Below are 18,488 nucleotides of genomic sequence, written 5' to 3'. Positions count from 1 at the left end.
ATCTTAGGGATGTTTTTAGTTTTTTAAGGAATGAAATAAAGAAGAAAGAAACTCTTTTCACTCAGATGTTTATGAAGTAAATCTGATTTTCAGGTTTTAGTGTTCTAAAAAAATCAGGATTAAAAATGTCATGTTTATTTTACTAAAAACATGTCAACATTTCCTCTCGTTCCCTCTCTCCTCTCTTGTTTCCTCTCTCTTCTCCTCTTTCCTGTCTTATTCCCTCTCTCCTCTCATGTTACCTCTCATGTTCCCTCTCCTGTCTTGTTCCCTCTCTCCTCACGTGTTTCCTCTCATGTTCCCTCTCTCCTCTTTTGTTTCCTCTCATGATTCCTCTCCTGTCTTGTTCCCTCTCTCCTCTCGTGTTTCCTCTCATGTTCCCTCTCTCCTCTCGTGTTTCCTCTCATGTTCCCTCTCTCTTCTCCTCTTTCCTCTCATGTTCCCTCTCTCCAATCTTGTTCCCTCTCTCTTCTCCTCTTTCCTGTCTTATTCCCTCTCTCCTCTCATGTTACCTCTCATGTTCCCTCTCCTGTCTTGTTCCCTCTCTCCTCACGTGTTTCCTCTCATGTTCCCTCTCTCCTCTTTTGTTTCCTCTCATGATTCCTCTCCTGTCTTGTTCCCTCTCTCCTCTCGTGTTTCCTCTCATGTTCCCTCTCTCCTCTCGTGTTTCCTCTCATGTTCCCTCTCTCCTCTCGTGTTTCCTCTCATGTTCCCTCTCTCCTCTTTTGTTTCCTCTCATGTTCCCTCTCTCCTCTTTTGTTTCCTCTCATGATTCCTCTCCTGTCTTGTTCCCTCTCTCCTCTCGTGTTTCCTCTCATGTTCCCTCTCTCCTCTCGTGTTTCCTCTCATGTTCCCTCTCTCCTCTCGTGTTTCCTCTCATGTTCCCTCTCTCCTCTTTTGTTTCCTCTCATGTTCCCTCTCTCCTCTTTTGTTTCCTCTCATGATTCCTCTCCTGTCTTGTTCCCTCTCTCCTCTTTTCCTCTTGCAATCCGAGGATGTGGACCTTAATGGGCTGACGCCTTTTTACAGCTCTGTATTGCAGGCATGGCAGATTTTTAAGTTCACGCGTGCTGCAAACGAGGTTCCTGGCATGTGGGTGTTTGAGGAACCTTTATTTTTCACAGTCTACTACAGTCTGCCAGCCTGAGAGGGAAGCTCCGAGAGGGTGGGTGCACCAAACTCGGCCACTTGATGAAAAAGACGGCAACAGCCGTGGAGGCCTGAAGGAGAGCAGCAGCATCACATCTGTCCGGGTGATCGACAGAGTTGCAGAGGAGGTCTGTGCTGCACTGCCACAATCCCTAAGAGCTTTTGTTGTTACAGTTTCCCCTCCCTGTCTATCACCCCAGCCGTGGGGGAGTGGCAGGAGGAAGGAGTTCAGCTGTTGTCTTTCACAACCCCCCACCTGGACAAGTTTCAAGCTGTGGGGAAGAAAGCAGTCTACCAAATGTGCGTTAAAGTTCTGAACCTGCGCTCTTCGGCAGGGTTGAAGGAGTCGAGGTGGACTGAGTTCTTCGGTCCAGATGCTTCCCCGAAAGGCAGCTGGCGGTCCCTGTACAAGCTGCGTATTGAAAAGCGGACAGCAGACCTCCAGTGGAGAGTTGTACATGGGGCAGTAGCTACAAACAGATACAGAGCACACCTGGATCCAGAGTTGGGGGAGGAGTGTATTTTCTGTTCGCAGACTGAGACTCTGGCACACTTATTTGTTCAGTGTCCTCGTCTGTCAGCACTTGTGGAGCTTTTAAAACGGTGGTTTCAGTGTCTTGGGGAGACTTTTTCTTTTAGTTTGTTTATTTTTGAAATACAGTGCTAAAAAGAAGTCGGTGCACTTTGGTGAACTTTTATCGGGTTCTGCAAAGATGGCCGTCTGGCTGACGTGCAGAAACCGGGCTGAGAGTGCCGGCTGTGTAGAGCCGGTGCCGGTCCTGAAGGGACTGCTTAAGGCTCGATTAAGCGTGGAGCTTGCTTATTATGTAATGATGGCCAATATCCAGGCCTTCAGTCATACATGGGCTGTGGGGGGAGACTGAGAGCTGAATGTACATATCCGAAGAGTGAATTATGTTTTCTCGTTAACGTGATGATGTGACAATGAGTTGATTTGCTATTCTGGTTTCAATGTTCAATAAAGGGATTTTGAAACCGAAACCTCTCCTGTTTCTTCTCATGTTTCCTCTCCTGTCTTGTTTCCTCTCATGTCTTGTTTCCTCTCCTGTCTTGTTTCCTCTCTCCTCTCTTGTTTCCTCTCTCCTCTCATGTTTCCTCTCCTGTCTTATTTCCTCTCCTGTCTTATTTCCTCTCTCCTCTCTTGTTTCCTCTCATGTCTTGTTTCCTCACCTGTCTTGTTTCCTCTCCTGTCTTGTTTCCTCTCTCCTCTCTTGTTTCCTCTCATGTCTTGTTTCCTCTCTCCTCTCATGTTTCCTCTCCTGTCTTATTTCCTCTCTCCTCTCTTGTTTCCTCTCATGTCTTGTTTCCTCTCTCCTCTCTTGTTTCCTCTCATGTCTTGTTTCCTCTCTCCTCTCTTGTTTCCTCTCATGTCTTGTTTCCTCTCTCCTCTCTTGTTTCCTCTCATGTCTTGTTTCCTCTCTCCTCTCTTGTTTCCTCTCATGTCTTGTTTCCTCTCATGTCTTGTTTCCTCTCTCCTCTCATGTTTCCTCTCCTGTCTTATTTCCTCTCTCCTCTCATGTTTCCTCTCCTGTCTTATTTCCTCTCTCCTCTCTTGTTTCCTCTCATGTCTTGTTTCCTCTCTCCTCTCTTGTTTCCTCTCATGTCTTGTTTCCTCTCTCCTCTCTTGTTTCCTCTCATGTCTTGTTTCCTCTCTCCTCTCTTGTTTCCTCTCATGTCTTGTTTCCTCTCTCCTCTCTTGTTTCCTCTCATGTCTTGTTTCCTCTCTCCTCTCTTGTTTCCTCTCATGTCTTGTTTCCTCTCCTGTCTTGTTTCCTCTCTCCTCTCATGTTTCCTCTCCTGTCTTATTTCCTCTCTCCTCTCATGTTTCCTCTCCTGTCTTATTTCCTCTCTCCTCTCTTGTTTCCTCTCATGTCTTGTTTCCTCTCTCCTCTCTTGTTTCCTCTCATGTCTTGTTTCCTCTCTCCTCTCTTGTTTCCTCTCATGTCTTGTTTCCTCTCTCCTCTCTTGTTTCCTCTCATGTCTTGTTTCCTCTCTCCTCTCTTGTTTCCTCTCCTCTCTTGTTTCCTCTCATGTCTTGTTTCCTCTCCTGTCTTGTTTCCTCTCTCCTCTCTTGTTTCCTCTCATGTCTTGTTTCCTCTCCTGTCTTGTTTCCTCTCTCCTCTCTTGTTTCCTCTCATGTCTTGTTTCCTCTCTCCTCTCTTGTTTCCTCTCATGTCTTGTTTCCTCTCCTCTCTTGTTTCCTCTCATGTCTTGTTTCCTCTCCTGTCTTGTTTCCTCTCTCCTCTCTTGTTTCCTCTCATGTCTTGTTTCCTCTCTCCTCTCTTGTTTCCTCTCATGTCTTGTTTCCTCTCTCCTCTCTTGTTTCCTCTCCTCTCTTGTTTCCTCTCATGTCTTGTTTCCTCTCCTGTCTTGTTTCCTCTCCTGTCTTATTTCCTCTCTCCTCTCCTTCCTCTGTACAGGTTGACTGTATGCGACGAGGACAAGTTGACTCATAATGAGTTGATCGGAGAGTCCCGGGTGCCTCTGAAACGGGTGAAACCCGACCAGACGAAACATTTCCACACCTGCCTGGAGCACCCACCCCCGGTAACACAAATGTTTGTCTTTCTTTGTGAGGACCCTTGTTAGCATGCACTCCCTTGCCCCTGACGCTAACTTTAACCTAATTCTAACCTGACCCTTAAAACCCAGTCTGAGCCCTCATATCGACCTTTGAAGGTCTGTGGGGCCATGTGAGGTCCTCGCTTTCTAAAGACCTCCACATTCCCAAGGTCTAGATCTGTGTCTAAACACAGCCTCACAGAGCTGTTAGCATGCCTGTAGACAATTTGACTTCACAATCACAAGGGGAAAATAAAGAAACAAGAATCTGCAGCCAGGCTAGCTGCTGTCTGAGGCTGTATAGCCATTATAAAGAAAAAACAAACTGTTAAGCTGCTTAGTCTTGAGAGATGAACAGAAGCTCTGTTTAATCAATGGCTTTCAAACACACCAGCACATGTGTTTGTCTGCGTCCCAGAGTGTAAATACCTTTTGTAGTCGCTGTTTTCTGCAGCAGTTTGATACTATGAACAGAAGCTCAGCACACAAATACAGGAAAGAAGAATCCTCGCTGCACCTGCTCTCACTTTTCTTTTTACTTCTGTCTTCCTCTCACACAGCTCCCCTCTCCTACCGCCATGGGTGAAGCCCTTCGAGGAATTTCCTGCTACTTAAGAGAGGTAAAAGTCTGAGTGTCTGTCTGTCTGTCTGTAAGTGCAGGTCGCTGAGCTTGCTGCAACGTTCACATTGAACGCTGATCGGTCTGATGTGACAGAAGGTCAGAGGGTTACCAATCAACAGGTTTCTGCCTCATGACAGTGACAGATAAACAGCGAGCTTGTGGCTCTGTGGTTGTGATGCAGCTTGTTTAAAGATTTATGTGCCTGAAAGCCAGGGTGGAGATTTAAAAACCAGTGGGCTGACTTTTGAATTTATTAGAAATGGAGCAGACTTTTGCAATAAGTTACTTTTTACTTACTACTCCTTAAAAAGTAATAATATTCTTTTACTTATTTCTGGGTATTAAAAGTAATTAGTTACATTACTCCTTTCATTACTATGTTTTTTTTAAAACCCTTAACCCCCCTAAAAAGTGACGGAAAACCTGTTCAGCAGCTCATTTTAGAAATGAATTCACTTTACTGGAACAATAAATAACCTGAGGAGTCAACAAGCAGCTGAGCTGAAAACACTGCTGCCTCTCAGACCAGATGATGCTCTACAGTAGGCTATAGGCTGTGTGCACATTTATGAGTGGCCTTTTATTGTGGCCAGCCTAAGGCCTTTTATTGTGGCCAGCCTAAGGCCTTTTATGGTGGCCAGCCTAAGGCCTTTTATTGTGGCCAGCCTAAGGCCTTTTATAGTGGCCAGCCTAAGGCCTTTTATTGTGGCCAGCCTAAGGCCTTTTATTGTGGCCAGACTAAAGCACACCTGTGTAATACCCATGCTGTCTGATCAGCATCTTGATATGTCACACCTGTGAGGTGGACGGATTATCTCGGCAAAGGAGAAGTGCTCACTAACACAGATTTTGGCAGAGAGAAATAGGCGTTCTGTGTTCATAGAGAAAGTCTTAGATCTTTGAGTTCAGCTTGTGATGAATGGTTGCAAAAACATTTATAATTTTGTTCAGTGTATATAAATTAACATTTTTAAAAAGTCTCTCTTTACCTTTTAACTAATGTTTTCCTGCATATTCATTTATAAGAGCAGCTTCCAGTGTTTTTATAAAAAAAAAATGTTTCACATTGCCGCAGCAGATGCTTCAATAAATTAAATGTAGAATTGTTGGTGGTTGAAAGCTTTTTGCTAGTTGCACAAAGTTTACAACGGCTGACAAAGTTCTTTGCATCTTAGACTGTGACACAATAATGACAATACTTCCAGCTGTGGAAAGAACGCCCCTCTCCCTCGTTTTCTTGGATTAGTATCTTTAATGTTATTTGTTATAATGTAATGTTGTTTCTTAATGTTATTTCTGTTTTGGATTGTAATCCCTTACACTACTAGTTACTGGGAAAGGTGTAAAACTGCAGCTGACATATACTGAAAAGGCCTCGTTCAGTGTGTTTGAGCTCAAAAGAAGAATGAATTATAGAGGTGCTGGTTTATAGGCAGGGGGTTGTCACACTAAATATTGATTTGATTTAATTTTTCTTTTATTCTCTCACTTTGTATTTTGTTAATCTATAAATATAATATATTAACAGATCTTCCACGCCTGCCTAAAACCACACAGTACTCTATATATATAATGTTACTAATTCCACAACTAAATATTAATGCTACAACATATATATCATTAATATTATTATTTACACCTGTTTGTTAATGTGAATGACTGAATAAAAAGCAGAAAGTGAATCTGACTGATGGAGTCTGAAAGGACAATGATACTAACTAATACTGATTGATACTAACTAATTTTATTTGGCATATGTGTTTTAAAATACATTTTCAGAATATGTTCTCCATTGTTGGCTCTCTCTTCTCCACATTATTTATATTTCAGTCGGGCTACGCTAATTAAACTCAAGAACATCAGAGGACATATAATCTGAATGTTGAAGAGCAGAAACAACATCTCCAGTTTTAAGTGATATTTGATGAGAAGTGGACTCAAAATATTTCCGGACCGGATCCTGAGAAGTTTAAATCCATAAGAGTGAGTTAAGTGACACTTGTGGTTCTTCTGCAGCAGGAGAGGAAGAGGATGCTTCACACGAGGAGCCGGTTTACGCTTTTACTTGAGCGGTCATCGGAAATGTCATTACTCAGAAGTTGAAGCACTTTATTTGTCGAGTTTATTTTCCTCAAATCAGGAGTTTCGCATTTAGAAAAGTCAAGTCTAAGGACCAGAGACAAGCAGGGACCAGATTTAAGAGTAGCACCCTGGTGAAGGGCAGCGCTTCAGTTTTGATTATTTAATATGAAAAAACAAACTGTGATCAAAATAGAAACAAAAACAAAATCAAGCCAGCACTTAAATTTAAACCTTAGACCTGAAACCTGCTACTACAAAAAGTTTGACAAGGGTTTTTATAGAATGACTAATCGTACACAGCAACTGAAGCTACATCTGAGGTGTTTGTGAAGCCATAAAGCAGAGCTGATCTGTTCAGAGACATTACAGCACAATTCTCTAATTAATGAGACGGGGGAATTTACAGTCTATATATGAATGCAGGGGATTTGTATGACCCAAAAAATCCTGATTGGAGTTTTTACTTCAAGAGTCAAGAGAGAGCGTCAAGACTAGCTTGGTTAGCAAGGTGCATCTGTAATTCATGTTAACTGTGATATTAACACGGAATACTAATTTTGGCTAGCGACAAACAAAATGTACATTAAACTTAATAAGCTTCTTCAGATACGAGTCGCCTCTATCCTGCTTGACAGGTCGTCATGGTAGAGACATGGTAGAGTCCGCTTGAAGCCCCGCCCTAAAGCCTCCCCTACTTTCTGGTCTATTTTCCTCTATATGGGACCATAATTTACTAAATGAACATCATGCTGTGCCATGATGCAATCGAAACCTGTGTGGTACCAAATGACATCTGCACTGGTCGGTTTACCTCATATCCACCGTGTCCGCATATTGCAACGCAATACCATCTCTCTCTGTTTCTCTGCAAAATGCTAAAATGAGCCACAGGTATGTGGCGGCCGTTAACATACCTGGGAGGCCGTTAATATACCAGGGCAGGCGTTATTATACCAGGGCGGCTGTTAATATACCAGGGCAGGCGTTATTATACCAGGGCGGCTGTTAATATACCAGGGCAGGCATTATTATACCAGGGCGGCTGTTAATATACCAGGGCAGGCGTTATTATACCAGGCCAGGCGTTAATATACCAGGGCAGGCGTTATTATACCAGGGCGGCTGTTAATATACCAGGGCAGGCGTTATTATATCAGGGCGGCTGTTAATATACCAGGGCAGGCGTTATTATACCAGGGCGGCTGTTAATATACCAGGGCAGGCGTTATTATACCAGGCCAGGCGTTATTATACCAGGCCAGGCGTTAATATACCAGGGCAGGCGTTATTATACCAGGGCGGCTGTTAATATACCAGGGCAGGCATTATTATACCAGGCCAGGCGTTAATATACCAGGGCAGGCGTTATTATACCAGGGCGGCTGTTAATATACCAGGGCAGGCGTTATTATACCAGGGCAGGCGTTAATATACCAGGGCAGGTGTTAATATACCAGGGCAGGCGTTATTATACCAGGGCAGGCGTTAATATACCTGGGCAGGTGTTATTATACCAGGGCAGGCGTTATTATACCAGGGCAGGCGTTATTATACCAGGGCGGCTGTTAATATACCAGGGCAGGCGTTATTATACCAGGCCAGGCGTTAATATACCAGGGCAGGCGTTATTATACCAGGGTGGCTGTTAATATACCAGGGCAGGCGTTATTATACCAGGCCAGGCGTTAATATACCAGGGCAGGCGTTATTATACCAGGGCGGCTGTTAATATACCAGGGCAGGCGTTATTATACCAGGGCAGGCGTTAATATACCAGGGCAGGTGTTAATATACCAGGGCAGGCGTTATTATACCAGGGCAGGCGTTAATATACCTGGGCAGGTGTTATTATACCAGGGCAGGCGTTATTATACCTGGGCAGGCGTTAATATACCTGGGCAGGTGTTATTATACCAGGGCAGGCGTTATTATACCAGGGCAGGCGTTATTATACCAGGGCGGCTGTTAATATACCAGGGCAGGCGTTATTATACCAGGCCAGGTGTTAATATACCAGGGCAGGCGTTATTATACCAGGGCGGCTGTTAATATACCAGGGCAGGCATTATTATACCAGGCCAGACGTTAATATACCAGGGCAGGCGTTATTATACCAGGGCGGCTGTTAATATACCAGGGCAGGCGTTATTATACCAGGGCGGCTGTTAATATACCAGGGCAGGCGTTATTATACCAGGACGGCTGTTAATATACCAGGGCAGGCGTTATTATACCAGGGCAGGCGTTAATATACCAGGGCAGGTGTTAATATACCAGGCCAGGCGTTATTATACCAGGGCAGGCGTTAATATACCTGGGCAGGCGTTATTATACCAGGGCAGGCGTTAATATACCAGGGCGGCTGTTAATATACCAGGGCAGGCGTTATTATACCAGGGCAGCTGTTAATATACCAGGGCAGGTGTTAATATACCAGGGCAGGCGTTAATATACCAGGGCGGCTGTTAATATACCAGGGCAGGCGTTATTATACCAGGCCAGGCGTTAATATACCAGGGCAGGCGTTATTATACCAGGGCGGCTGTTAATATACCAGGGCAGGCGTTATTGTACCAGGGCAGGCGTTAATATACCTGGGCAGGCGTTATTATACCAGGACGGCTGTTAATATACCAGGGCAGGCGTTATTATACCAGGGCGGCTGTTAATATATCAGGGCAGGCGTTAATATACCAGGGCAGGCGTTAATATCTCAGGGCAGGCGTTAATATACCAGGACAGGCGTTATTATACCAGGGCAGGTGTTAATATACCAGGGCAGGCGTTAATATACCAGGGCGGCTGTTAATATACCAGGGCAGGTGTTATTATACCAGGGCAGGCGTTATTATACTAGGGCGACTGTTAATATACCAGGACAGGCGTTAATATACCTGGGAGGCTTTTAATATACCTGGGAGGCTGTTAATATACCAGGACAGGCGTTAATATACCTGGGAGGCTTTTAATATACCTGGGAGGCTGTTAATATACCAGGGCGGCTGTTAATATACCAGGGCATGTGTTATTATACCTGGGAGGCTTTTAATATACCTGGGCAGACGTTAATATACCTGGGAGGCTGTTAATATACCAGGGCAGGCGTTATTATACCAGGGTGGCTGTTAATATACCAGGGCAGGTGTTAATATACCAGGGCGGCTGTTAATATACCAGGACAGGCGTTAATATACCTGGGAGGCTTTTAATATACCTGGGAGGCTGTTAATATACCAGGGCGGCTGTTAATATACCTGGGCATGTGTTATTATACCTGGGAGGCTTTTAATATACCTGGGCAGACATTAATATACCTGGGAGGCTGTTAATATACCAGGGCAACCCACCAAAGTAAAGTCTACAATATAGAAACTAATTTAGATATTATTTTCATTCATATCTTCCCAAAAAGTATAAGAGCACTACAAACGTTGCTCACCTCTGGGTTGCTCTACAAAATGTGCAACACTGACAGTCTTCACAGGAAAGGCTTCTTGCAGCAGTCTGGACATGAAACAAGCAGCTGGTATGAAGTCTGGCAGGGGAACAGCTTGAGTGACAGGTGGTTTTAGGGCATTTGGAGCTTTTTATCGTGTTACATGTGGTGCTGGTCAAAATGTTCAGTAAGCAGACATCAGTGACTGAAAAAAATATGTTTGGTAAAAACCCTTGTTATGCGTTCCCAACAATTAAACATCACAGTAAGAAAATACCCCCACACACTGTGTAATTGTGGGCTGTCAAAAAATGTTCTTAAACCTTTGGTCATTGATCCAGACACACAGATCTCGACATTTTAGCCATGGCTTAAACGTACACATTTCTCACTCCCAACTTGTCACATGAGCTTGACGTCACTTTTTAACGCCCTGGTTGTCCTATAGTGTTGTTTTTGCACATGTAGGGCTCACTGTCAAATTAGCAAGAACAAATTTGCAACGTCCAGTTAGACTTTCAAAATAAAGCTAGTGGTTTATGTTGTGAAGCCTCACAATTATGGTTAGGTTTCAGCACTAGAACTGTTTGGTTAGGTTTAGAAAAAGAACATGGTTTGTTTTATGTGACTTAAGTAATGAAACTTAACTAAAACAATTCAAGGTTGACTTTTTGATTCACATGGGAAACAAACCCTGGGCTCCTCAGTGAAAGTCCAGTTTCTGACCCACTCATCCACCCAAGCCACCTCCTTAGGCCCCAATCAGACAGAAAGCGCTTTGCAGGTTTGAAAACGCGAGGCCTTTTTTGTTTAACTTGCGCCACGTTTTTTTTTTTTTTTTTTTTTTTATGTTGCTAGGCAACCACCGAATCAACTGTCCTGTCAGTCTAATCAAAGATTGTAGCGCCAGCTAATCTTTGGTTTGCCGCTAATTAATAACTGTCATATTAGCAGAAACTTGACCAGAACTCACAGAGTAGAATTTTTTTAAACACCATGTGCTCAGAGCACAAGGGAGCATAAACAGCGCGCAGAACGCTCACTGCCAATAGAATACAATTAAAAAACGACTGTTATTTATATACTGCACCTACTTTAAGCATTCAAAAATAAAGGGAAATCCCCACTATGCGTTGACATTAACCAAACTTTGACATTTTACGTTAACCACTTATTTTATTTTGAAATAACTTGACAGCGGAGCCCTACATGTCCAAAACTGACGCCCAAGGGGTACCCATGGCGTTTAAAAGCGGCGCCAAGGAGTCTTAACCAAGCGTCGATATTTGACTCATCAATCTGACACGCCTCCAAAACCAGTGGTGGAATGTAACTGAGTACACTCTAGTACACTTCTGAGGTCCTTGTCCTTGAGTATTTTCATTTAATGCAGCTTTCCACATCTACTCCACCTCATCTCAGAAGCAAATATTGTCCTTTAATACTGCACAACATTTTTCTGACGGCTTTAGTTACTAATTACGTTTAAGATTAAGATTGTTAATACAAAATAAACTAATTGACAAATATCAAGTTATAATGTCGTATTATGGATATTATTTGAAATCAGCTAACTAATTATAATCCAGTGATATAATTTATATTATTCTGTATACTTTTACTTTTAGTCCTTCCAGTATATTTTGATGCTGATGCTTGCTGAATGCAGGATTTTTACTTGTACACTTCTACACTGTGGTATTTCTGCGTATGCTTAAGTAAAATATCTGAGTACTTGATCTGCAGACTGACACAAAATGGACCATCTCACACAGAGTGACAGGCAAGATTGATCAGTGCGTTCGTCCCCAACACTTCAGACGGGTTTATAGACTCCCTGCTGTGGTGCAGCAGTTAAGAGCCTCTTCAGCCCTCTGCAGCTGTAGTATCACCAGGGAAGGTCATTAATTAGATTTTTCCCAGGCACAGTGGATGGTAATGTGATTTCACCCCGTGACGGTGAAATTATTCAGTGAGGGACCGTGGTAATCCGGGGACAGGCCACGCAATGTCACCCAGCAGCATACACTTAACGTGGCCTCTGTAATCCAGATGTGGTCCACTACTTCTGGTGATGTTCTTTATTTTTTATTGTCATTACATCTAATAAAAGAACCCAAACCAGCAATGAATGTGTCCTACTAACAAAGAGATTGATGTAGACGACGCTCTGCGTGTTTTGGTAAGTGTGTTGTCAGATAAGTTTGTGGACTGAAGGGAACACGATCATCAGGTCGTGTGCGGTACGGTAAACTGATCGGCCACAGTCAATACATTTCATTTGACTGATGAGAAGAACAACTGGCAGCGTGTGATCCTGAACATGCATAATATTATATCCTGAGATTATAATAAAGAATAAATGAGCGGCTGTGCAGGGAAGTGAAAACGTGCAGAGACGTTCGATCACTTGGTTTAACTAATAAGATCCACATGGATTGGGTTTTTCAAACGGACATTACCTGTTTGATGGTAATGAGGAACATGAAGCCTTGAAACAGAGACAGGATTGATCGTACAGTCCCTTACTGGTTTGGGTGTGCACGTGGGATTTGTTGAGAATAAGTACAATGTGGAACACCTGCAGCCGTGTCCTTTCAAACAAAAGAAGCAGTGGTAAAATGAAGCTTCATGGTCATGCAGGTCATAGTTATCCAAGGACGTTTTGCCTCTCATACAAAAGGCTTCTTCAGTCCTGACTGACTGGCCCAGATATTTAACCTCTGCGGGGTCGTTCTCAAGGTGATGGATACCGCTCGGTTCATTAGTGCTTCTGGCTGTTGTGACCACCGTTGTTGTGGTCGTTGGCTTTGTCACATGAGGCCAGATGTGAGCGTTTGTTCTGTCTCCTGGGAAGAGATGAAAGGACAGCATTGTGGGTGGGCGATAAGTGGTGTCTCAGAACTCCTCCCATGTTGGGAGATGGGTTATCCCCTATGGTGTAGATGACATCCTTCCCTCTTCTTTAAAAGCACCTGTGCTCCCTGTCCAGAATATGTCCCTTATCCTTCAAATGTAAGCAGACTGCTGAGTCTTGACCCGACGAGTTGGCCCTTCTGTGTTCATTCTTGTGTTTGTGGAGAGGTTGTTTAGTTTCCTTGCTATACAGGTCTGTGCATTCCTCATGGCATTGGACAAAACAAACACAAGACTGCTTTTCTTGTGTTTGGGTTTGAGGACTTTCAGGTGAACCAGTATCTGCATTGCTGGGTTTAAAAAATGCAGGGATTGTTGAAAAATAGAGGGTATTTATGTTTTTTTCTGTATTTCAGTCTGTATTTTTATCCAAAAAGAATCACAAATAATCATTAATGGCAGCCTGAGTCTGCTTTAAACATTTCTTTTGGTTAATTATTCTGAGTAATATGAGAAAATTAGAACCAGGATGCAATAAGAGAGCACTGTCTGAATTAGAAACAATGCAACAAAAGCCCTGACCCTGTTTTTCTGTCAGACCTGAACACCAGGAAAGATCTGCACAGAGCTGCAGCTCTCTCAGATAAGAGAAACTGACGCTATCAGAAGTCAGAGCCGGGTCGGAGAGCACGATTCTGGACAAGAGAGTCATCCGGATAAATGAGGAGAGCAGTGATTGACAGCTGGAGGAGAAAGAGTGGCAGACAGTGTGAATGGAGATGGGATGGCACATGATGACTCACCCAGAGGAGGTTAACCCACAAAGGATGATGGTCTGCAGGAAAGAGAAAATGACGAGTAGGAGGACTTTGTGTGTCCTGAATAGTCCTCAGTTAGGACATGAACTCTTCTCTTCTGCTGGCTCACACTTCACTGCATGAATATAAAGTCACGTCACGTAGAGGAGGTTCATTCAGACGTTTGGAACTTATTATTAACTTATTATTTAAAAGGCATCGTTTTCACAGAAAGAGCTGTAAAAAAAAGCCAACGTACACACCCTGCTCAGCGCCAAACAGCAGACAGACACTGTTAGAGACTGTTGCAGGTGAACATAGTGGAGCATTTAGCAGCTAAAGAGTTAGCTATTTCCCTCAGGAGCTGGTGGAGATCAGCACACGTCATGGCAGGTTTAAACTAGGACATTCTGAGCATGCAACTCCCTCTATCCTCAGACCCTCAGGGAGAGGTATTAAAGGGTAAATACTAAATGCACCATAGAAATAGGAAACACAAACTATATTGAGGAACTAAATATCACAAATAAGTGAGAAAAGAAATTGCACTCAAAGAAAGAACCCGTTGTCACTCCCAAGTCGTCACATAGGGTCACTTTTAAACACACTGGGTACCGTTTAGCTTTACTGTTCAACATTACAGACATGCCTTTCATCCAGGAGGCCGGGGTTCATTTCCCGTGTGAAACAAACAATCAGCGTGGATTCATTTTAACTTCAGCTGGTGGGTGCAGAAAGAACGATGAACGTTGACGTGTATTCGTCTGAAATGTTTGTTTTTCGAGCGATCAGCCCTTCAGAAATTAAACTTCTGCACAGCGTAGCTTCATCAATAGTTAATGTGGGCCCCTTTGGGATATTGGGCAGTAATCTATCCCCACAGAGGGCCCATGTTTATTGCACAAAGGGGCACCTTAGAGGGCCCTAAACGACAATATTCTGTTGGAAGGGGACTCTTTAGGGCGCTGTATCACGTTTTCTCTAATTTGACACTAAAAATATCACTTTTTGGTTGAGTATCACTTGAACAATAACCAAAATTATATTTTTGGACCCATTGCTCTTCTGTCTACATCACAGGTGGACAAAATCCTTGTGTATATTTGTGAGAAAAATACTGTGGGTGAGATTACCCTGGAAGACTTGAGGTGCCAAACCACATTACAGCTCAGTCTAGCACCCTTAACAAACCTGCCCGGAGGATTTAGGGTCCTTGAAGTGTCCCAAAGCTGGCTTCCTTTCCCATTTCTAGAGGTCAAACTGAGCTGTGATGATGGTTTAGGAGGGATTAGGTGGAACCACACTGACCTCAGGGTTCAAATAACAGAATAGACGTTATCCTAGATGGATAGAAGAGTCAGAGATTCTTCGGTTTGTCCAGTCATCAGTTTGAATGCAGCCTCAGTAAAGTTTAGTGACACCAAATAACTCCAACACATTAACGGTGGATGTGAATGCCGGAATCACAGGTAAATTAACAATTCCTCTGGGTTGATGCTGCAGGCCTGTCTGGACCTTTTGTGTGCGTATCATGTTACGCACTATTATTGATGGCTGGAGACTATGTTGTAGTAGGGGAGGGTGGCGATCTCTGGACAATGCACGATTTGATTACAATTGAAGGGGCTGCGATGCATCTTGATGCGTCTCCTTTTTCTATACCGGATTTCTGGATAATTACCATGCATTTCAATGGCACATTAAAATCCAAAACAAACGTCTCCTCATTAGCTTGAAAGGACCAGTTTGCATCTATTATTTGCTTTACTAACCTCAGCTATTTCAGCCAATCGTGTGGTTCCACTGACTTAAGGGTCTACTACACATGCATCACTACTATGTGTAATAGAAGTATAACCACTGGGAAAATCCTTTTAAAACTCTTATTTTGGGGCAAAGTCATCAAACTTTTTCAGCGATTTTTATCAGATTTTACTGCTGATTCTCTGCACATAACCAAATCTTTATGTCCTGGTGACCAGTGAAAGTGCAGTTATGGCTCTCTCCCCATTCATTCAGATAGGAGCCTGAGGCTGACAGAGAGTTCCTATGTTAAGTCTTAATTTGAAGAATCTAAGATAGGATTTTTCCCCATTTGGTATTACAGAAGCAAATCAACTAACTTTAGGAATCCTATCTTATTTTACTTCATCTTATCTCAGGTTAGGAAATTCTAAATACTCAATCCAACAACTATCATTGAAGTTCAAGTCAGATGACTCAGAGGTGTTGGTAACCTCACATAACGCTTAACTCGTGAGATTACAGATAGAGAGTGGCCTAAAATAACGGACACAGTCACCGCCGTATTTCAGGCATGCAGCGGAGCGCTGATGCTGTCAAAAAGAAAATAAGTCCATTGACAGTCGAAGAGAAAGGCAACTGTTGTGTCCAAAGAGCAGAGGAAACCGCTGGAGGGAAAGTTAAAAACGTAATAATAATAATAATAATAATAATAAAGCCTGCTGGCTAACATCATCATGTTTTTCATGTAGGCTTTTTCTTGACTTTAACGATGTCCTTCTATCAAAGACATGCATTAGGGTACTTTTGTTACAGCAAGCCTTTATCTAGCGTTACATCGCCTACAGCCATTCCACTAACAAAGTAGCTGCCCTCTGAAGCACGAGAAGAGGAAGCTAGTCCAGGGATGAGTGTTACTGTCCTCACACAGTGGAAATTGATAATGATAATGTGAAATTTTTGAAGTGAAGAGTCTGGTCTCTGTTATGCGACGCCACAGACTGTACAGACTTTTGCATTCCACCAACATTGCGTTACAGATTTACATTTAGAAAATACATTTTTGACGTATCACGATGCATCCCCCCCCCCCCCACACACACACACCTATTTTGTATTGCTGTTATTTTAAGATAAAATTAATTACGCGTATACACTTTAGTGATGATTGGATCTTAAAGCACCTGTGAATATTGCAGCTTTTATTTATTTGCAGCCCTGTCTGTACTGAAAACACAGATGTGAGATCGATATCTATCTGAACATCTCACTCTTGAAAAAAGAAGAGCGTAAGAGGATGTCTCAAAATGTACTTAGAGGCATACTCAGAGTGTGTGTGTCTATTTCTGGTCGTAATTTTTCGAAGCTTATGCCGTCATCAGTGCAGATTTCCTCCGCTCCATGTGGGCAGGTAATAGTGGCAGAGTAGAGTGAAACCTATTATCTGAATTAGTCCTTATTATGCTCTGTCGAACTGGGATCATTTAAAGTAAATTAAACCGTCATGAGATGAAACTACTTCTCATTTTTCTGGCCGACTCCCAGACCTCCTAAAGACCTCTGGGAGTCTCTGAACCCCAGGTTAGAAAATCTCACCACGACAGGACGCCGTCATGTTCATTTCCAAACCTCAGGACGGGATTGGATGTTTTCTTATTAGTCTGCCACTTCCATTTACCAAACTACACCTCAGCATGTCCACAGGGACGGACAACAGAGCGGCCTGTGTGTGTTCATTTCTGGCTGGTGGATGATTAGTAGCTTAACAAGCGTCGCCTCTCAAAATATTTCAGAGAGGTGATTGAGAGAAAAATATCAATCAAAGTTTTCTCCTGGTTAATGCTCAGGAGATAAAACATCTGTCTCAGTGAGTCTCTTATTCTCTTGTTGTCTTAATTTAAATTTATTTGATCTTGACCTGGGACTGGGCTTCTCTCTCAGTCTGCAGCGCCCTGCTTGAGAACCTGAGGCTTGCGGGATCGGTGACATCTTTTAAATCTCTTCTTCAAACATACCTCTACAAAACAGCCTGTTATTTATTTTAGTGCATCCTTCCTCTTCTGTCTTGTCTTAAATGTCCATTTCAACTGTATCACTTTTAATTTCTTATTTTAAAATTGCTTGACTTGGGATTTGTTGATCTTTACTTGGAATGGTTAGACTTGACCTGGGACTGGACTTAGGACTTGTTGGAATGGTTAGACTTAACCTGGGACTGGACATGGGATTTGTTGTTCTTTACTTGGAATAGTTAGACTTGACTTGAGACTGGACTTGGGATTTGTTGATCTTCACTTGGAATTGTTAGACTTGACCTGGGACTGGACTTACGACTTGTTGGAATTGTTAGACTGGACCTGGGACTGGACTTGGGACTTGGACTTGTTGTTTATGACTTGGTTTTCTTTCTACTCACATGGTTTGATTTTGATAACAGAATGTGAACGAGGCTGCTGCTTTTAATTTGCCCATGCAGTAAAAAGCTGTATGTCTGTCGTCTGATTTTTTTTTTGGGCACCAAATAAAATCTGTTTCCACTGCAACAGCCACCCACCAGGCACTACAAAGCGGCGTCCGTCACCTGCAGTGTGCTGTCCCTGTTGTGTGGTCTGTCTTTGTCTTTTATTGAAGGCATGAACCATCAGTCTTATTTGAAGGAAATACGACTTCGGTGTCCAATTAGACGCTTTTACAGATTTGTTTAGATTCGTGTGGTGTGTGTGACGCAGACACAGCTAAGCTCCCTCAGGTTTGTTGGCATCTCCGGTGTTCTTTAACCTTAAGCGTGAGCTCATTAGCCTTCAGTCGCACAGGCGTTTTAACAAAGGTAGCGGCAGGGGAGGTGAAATCTCTCCGGTGTTTTCAGCCAATTGACCTTGGTCTTCTGACAAACAGGAGCTGTACTTAATGACTCACCTTCAGTCTTTTCTTCATGTGTGCCTTCTGATCTGAGAGCAGCCGGCCGTGAAAAACACAAACCAGAAAACAAAAGGCAGCTCAGTCTGACAGCATTTCTGTGTTTGTGGGATTAGATGACGGCTCAGTCTTTGTTCAGTCTTCACCATCATCTCTGCTGATTTGAGGGATGTAAGACTGGTTTTGAATAATCATTGGTTTTCCTTCAGTCCAAAAATGTAATTATTGTGCATTACAATGTGTTCTAATTAATGTAAAATAATGTGCATGCTGTTTCCTACCACCCCTCCTTCACTGCTGTTAT

The 18,488-nt window shown here is 43.0% G+C and overlaps 1 protein-coding gene across 1 annotated transcript in view; it reads left to right on the top strand.

Annotated features, from left to right (window-relative positions):
- doc2a (double C2-like domains, alpha) overlaps positions 1–18,488 on the top strand; it is an 85,830-nt gene that overhangs the window by 53,826 nt on the left and 13,516 nt on the right. Inside the window, exons 6-7 of the mRNA XM_038708790.1 lie at positions 3,591–3,717; positions 4,293–4,352. Coding sequence (XP_038564718.1) covers positions 3,591–3,717; positions 4,293–4,352 — 187 coding nt within the window. The remainder of the gene's footprint in view (positions 1–3,590; positions 3,718–4,292; positions 4,353–18,488) is intronic.

This window comes from Micropterus salmoides, unplaced genomic scaffold, assembly GCF_014851395.1.
Source record: "Micropterus salmoides isolate LMB-PRFRI ecotype aquatic unplaced genomic scaffold, ASM1485139v1 Ms_hic_scaffold_10, whole genome shotgun sequence".
In the NCBI taxonomy this organism is placed as follows: domain Eukaryota; kingdom Metazoa; phylum Chordata; class Actinopteri; order Centrarchiformes; family Centrarchidae; genus Micropterus; species Micropterus salmoides.
Note: the sequence above shows the minus strand (reverse complement) of the source record. Positions and strands in the feature narration are given on the sequence as shown.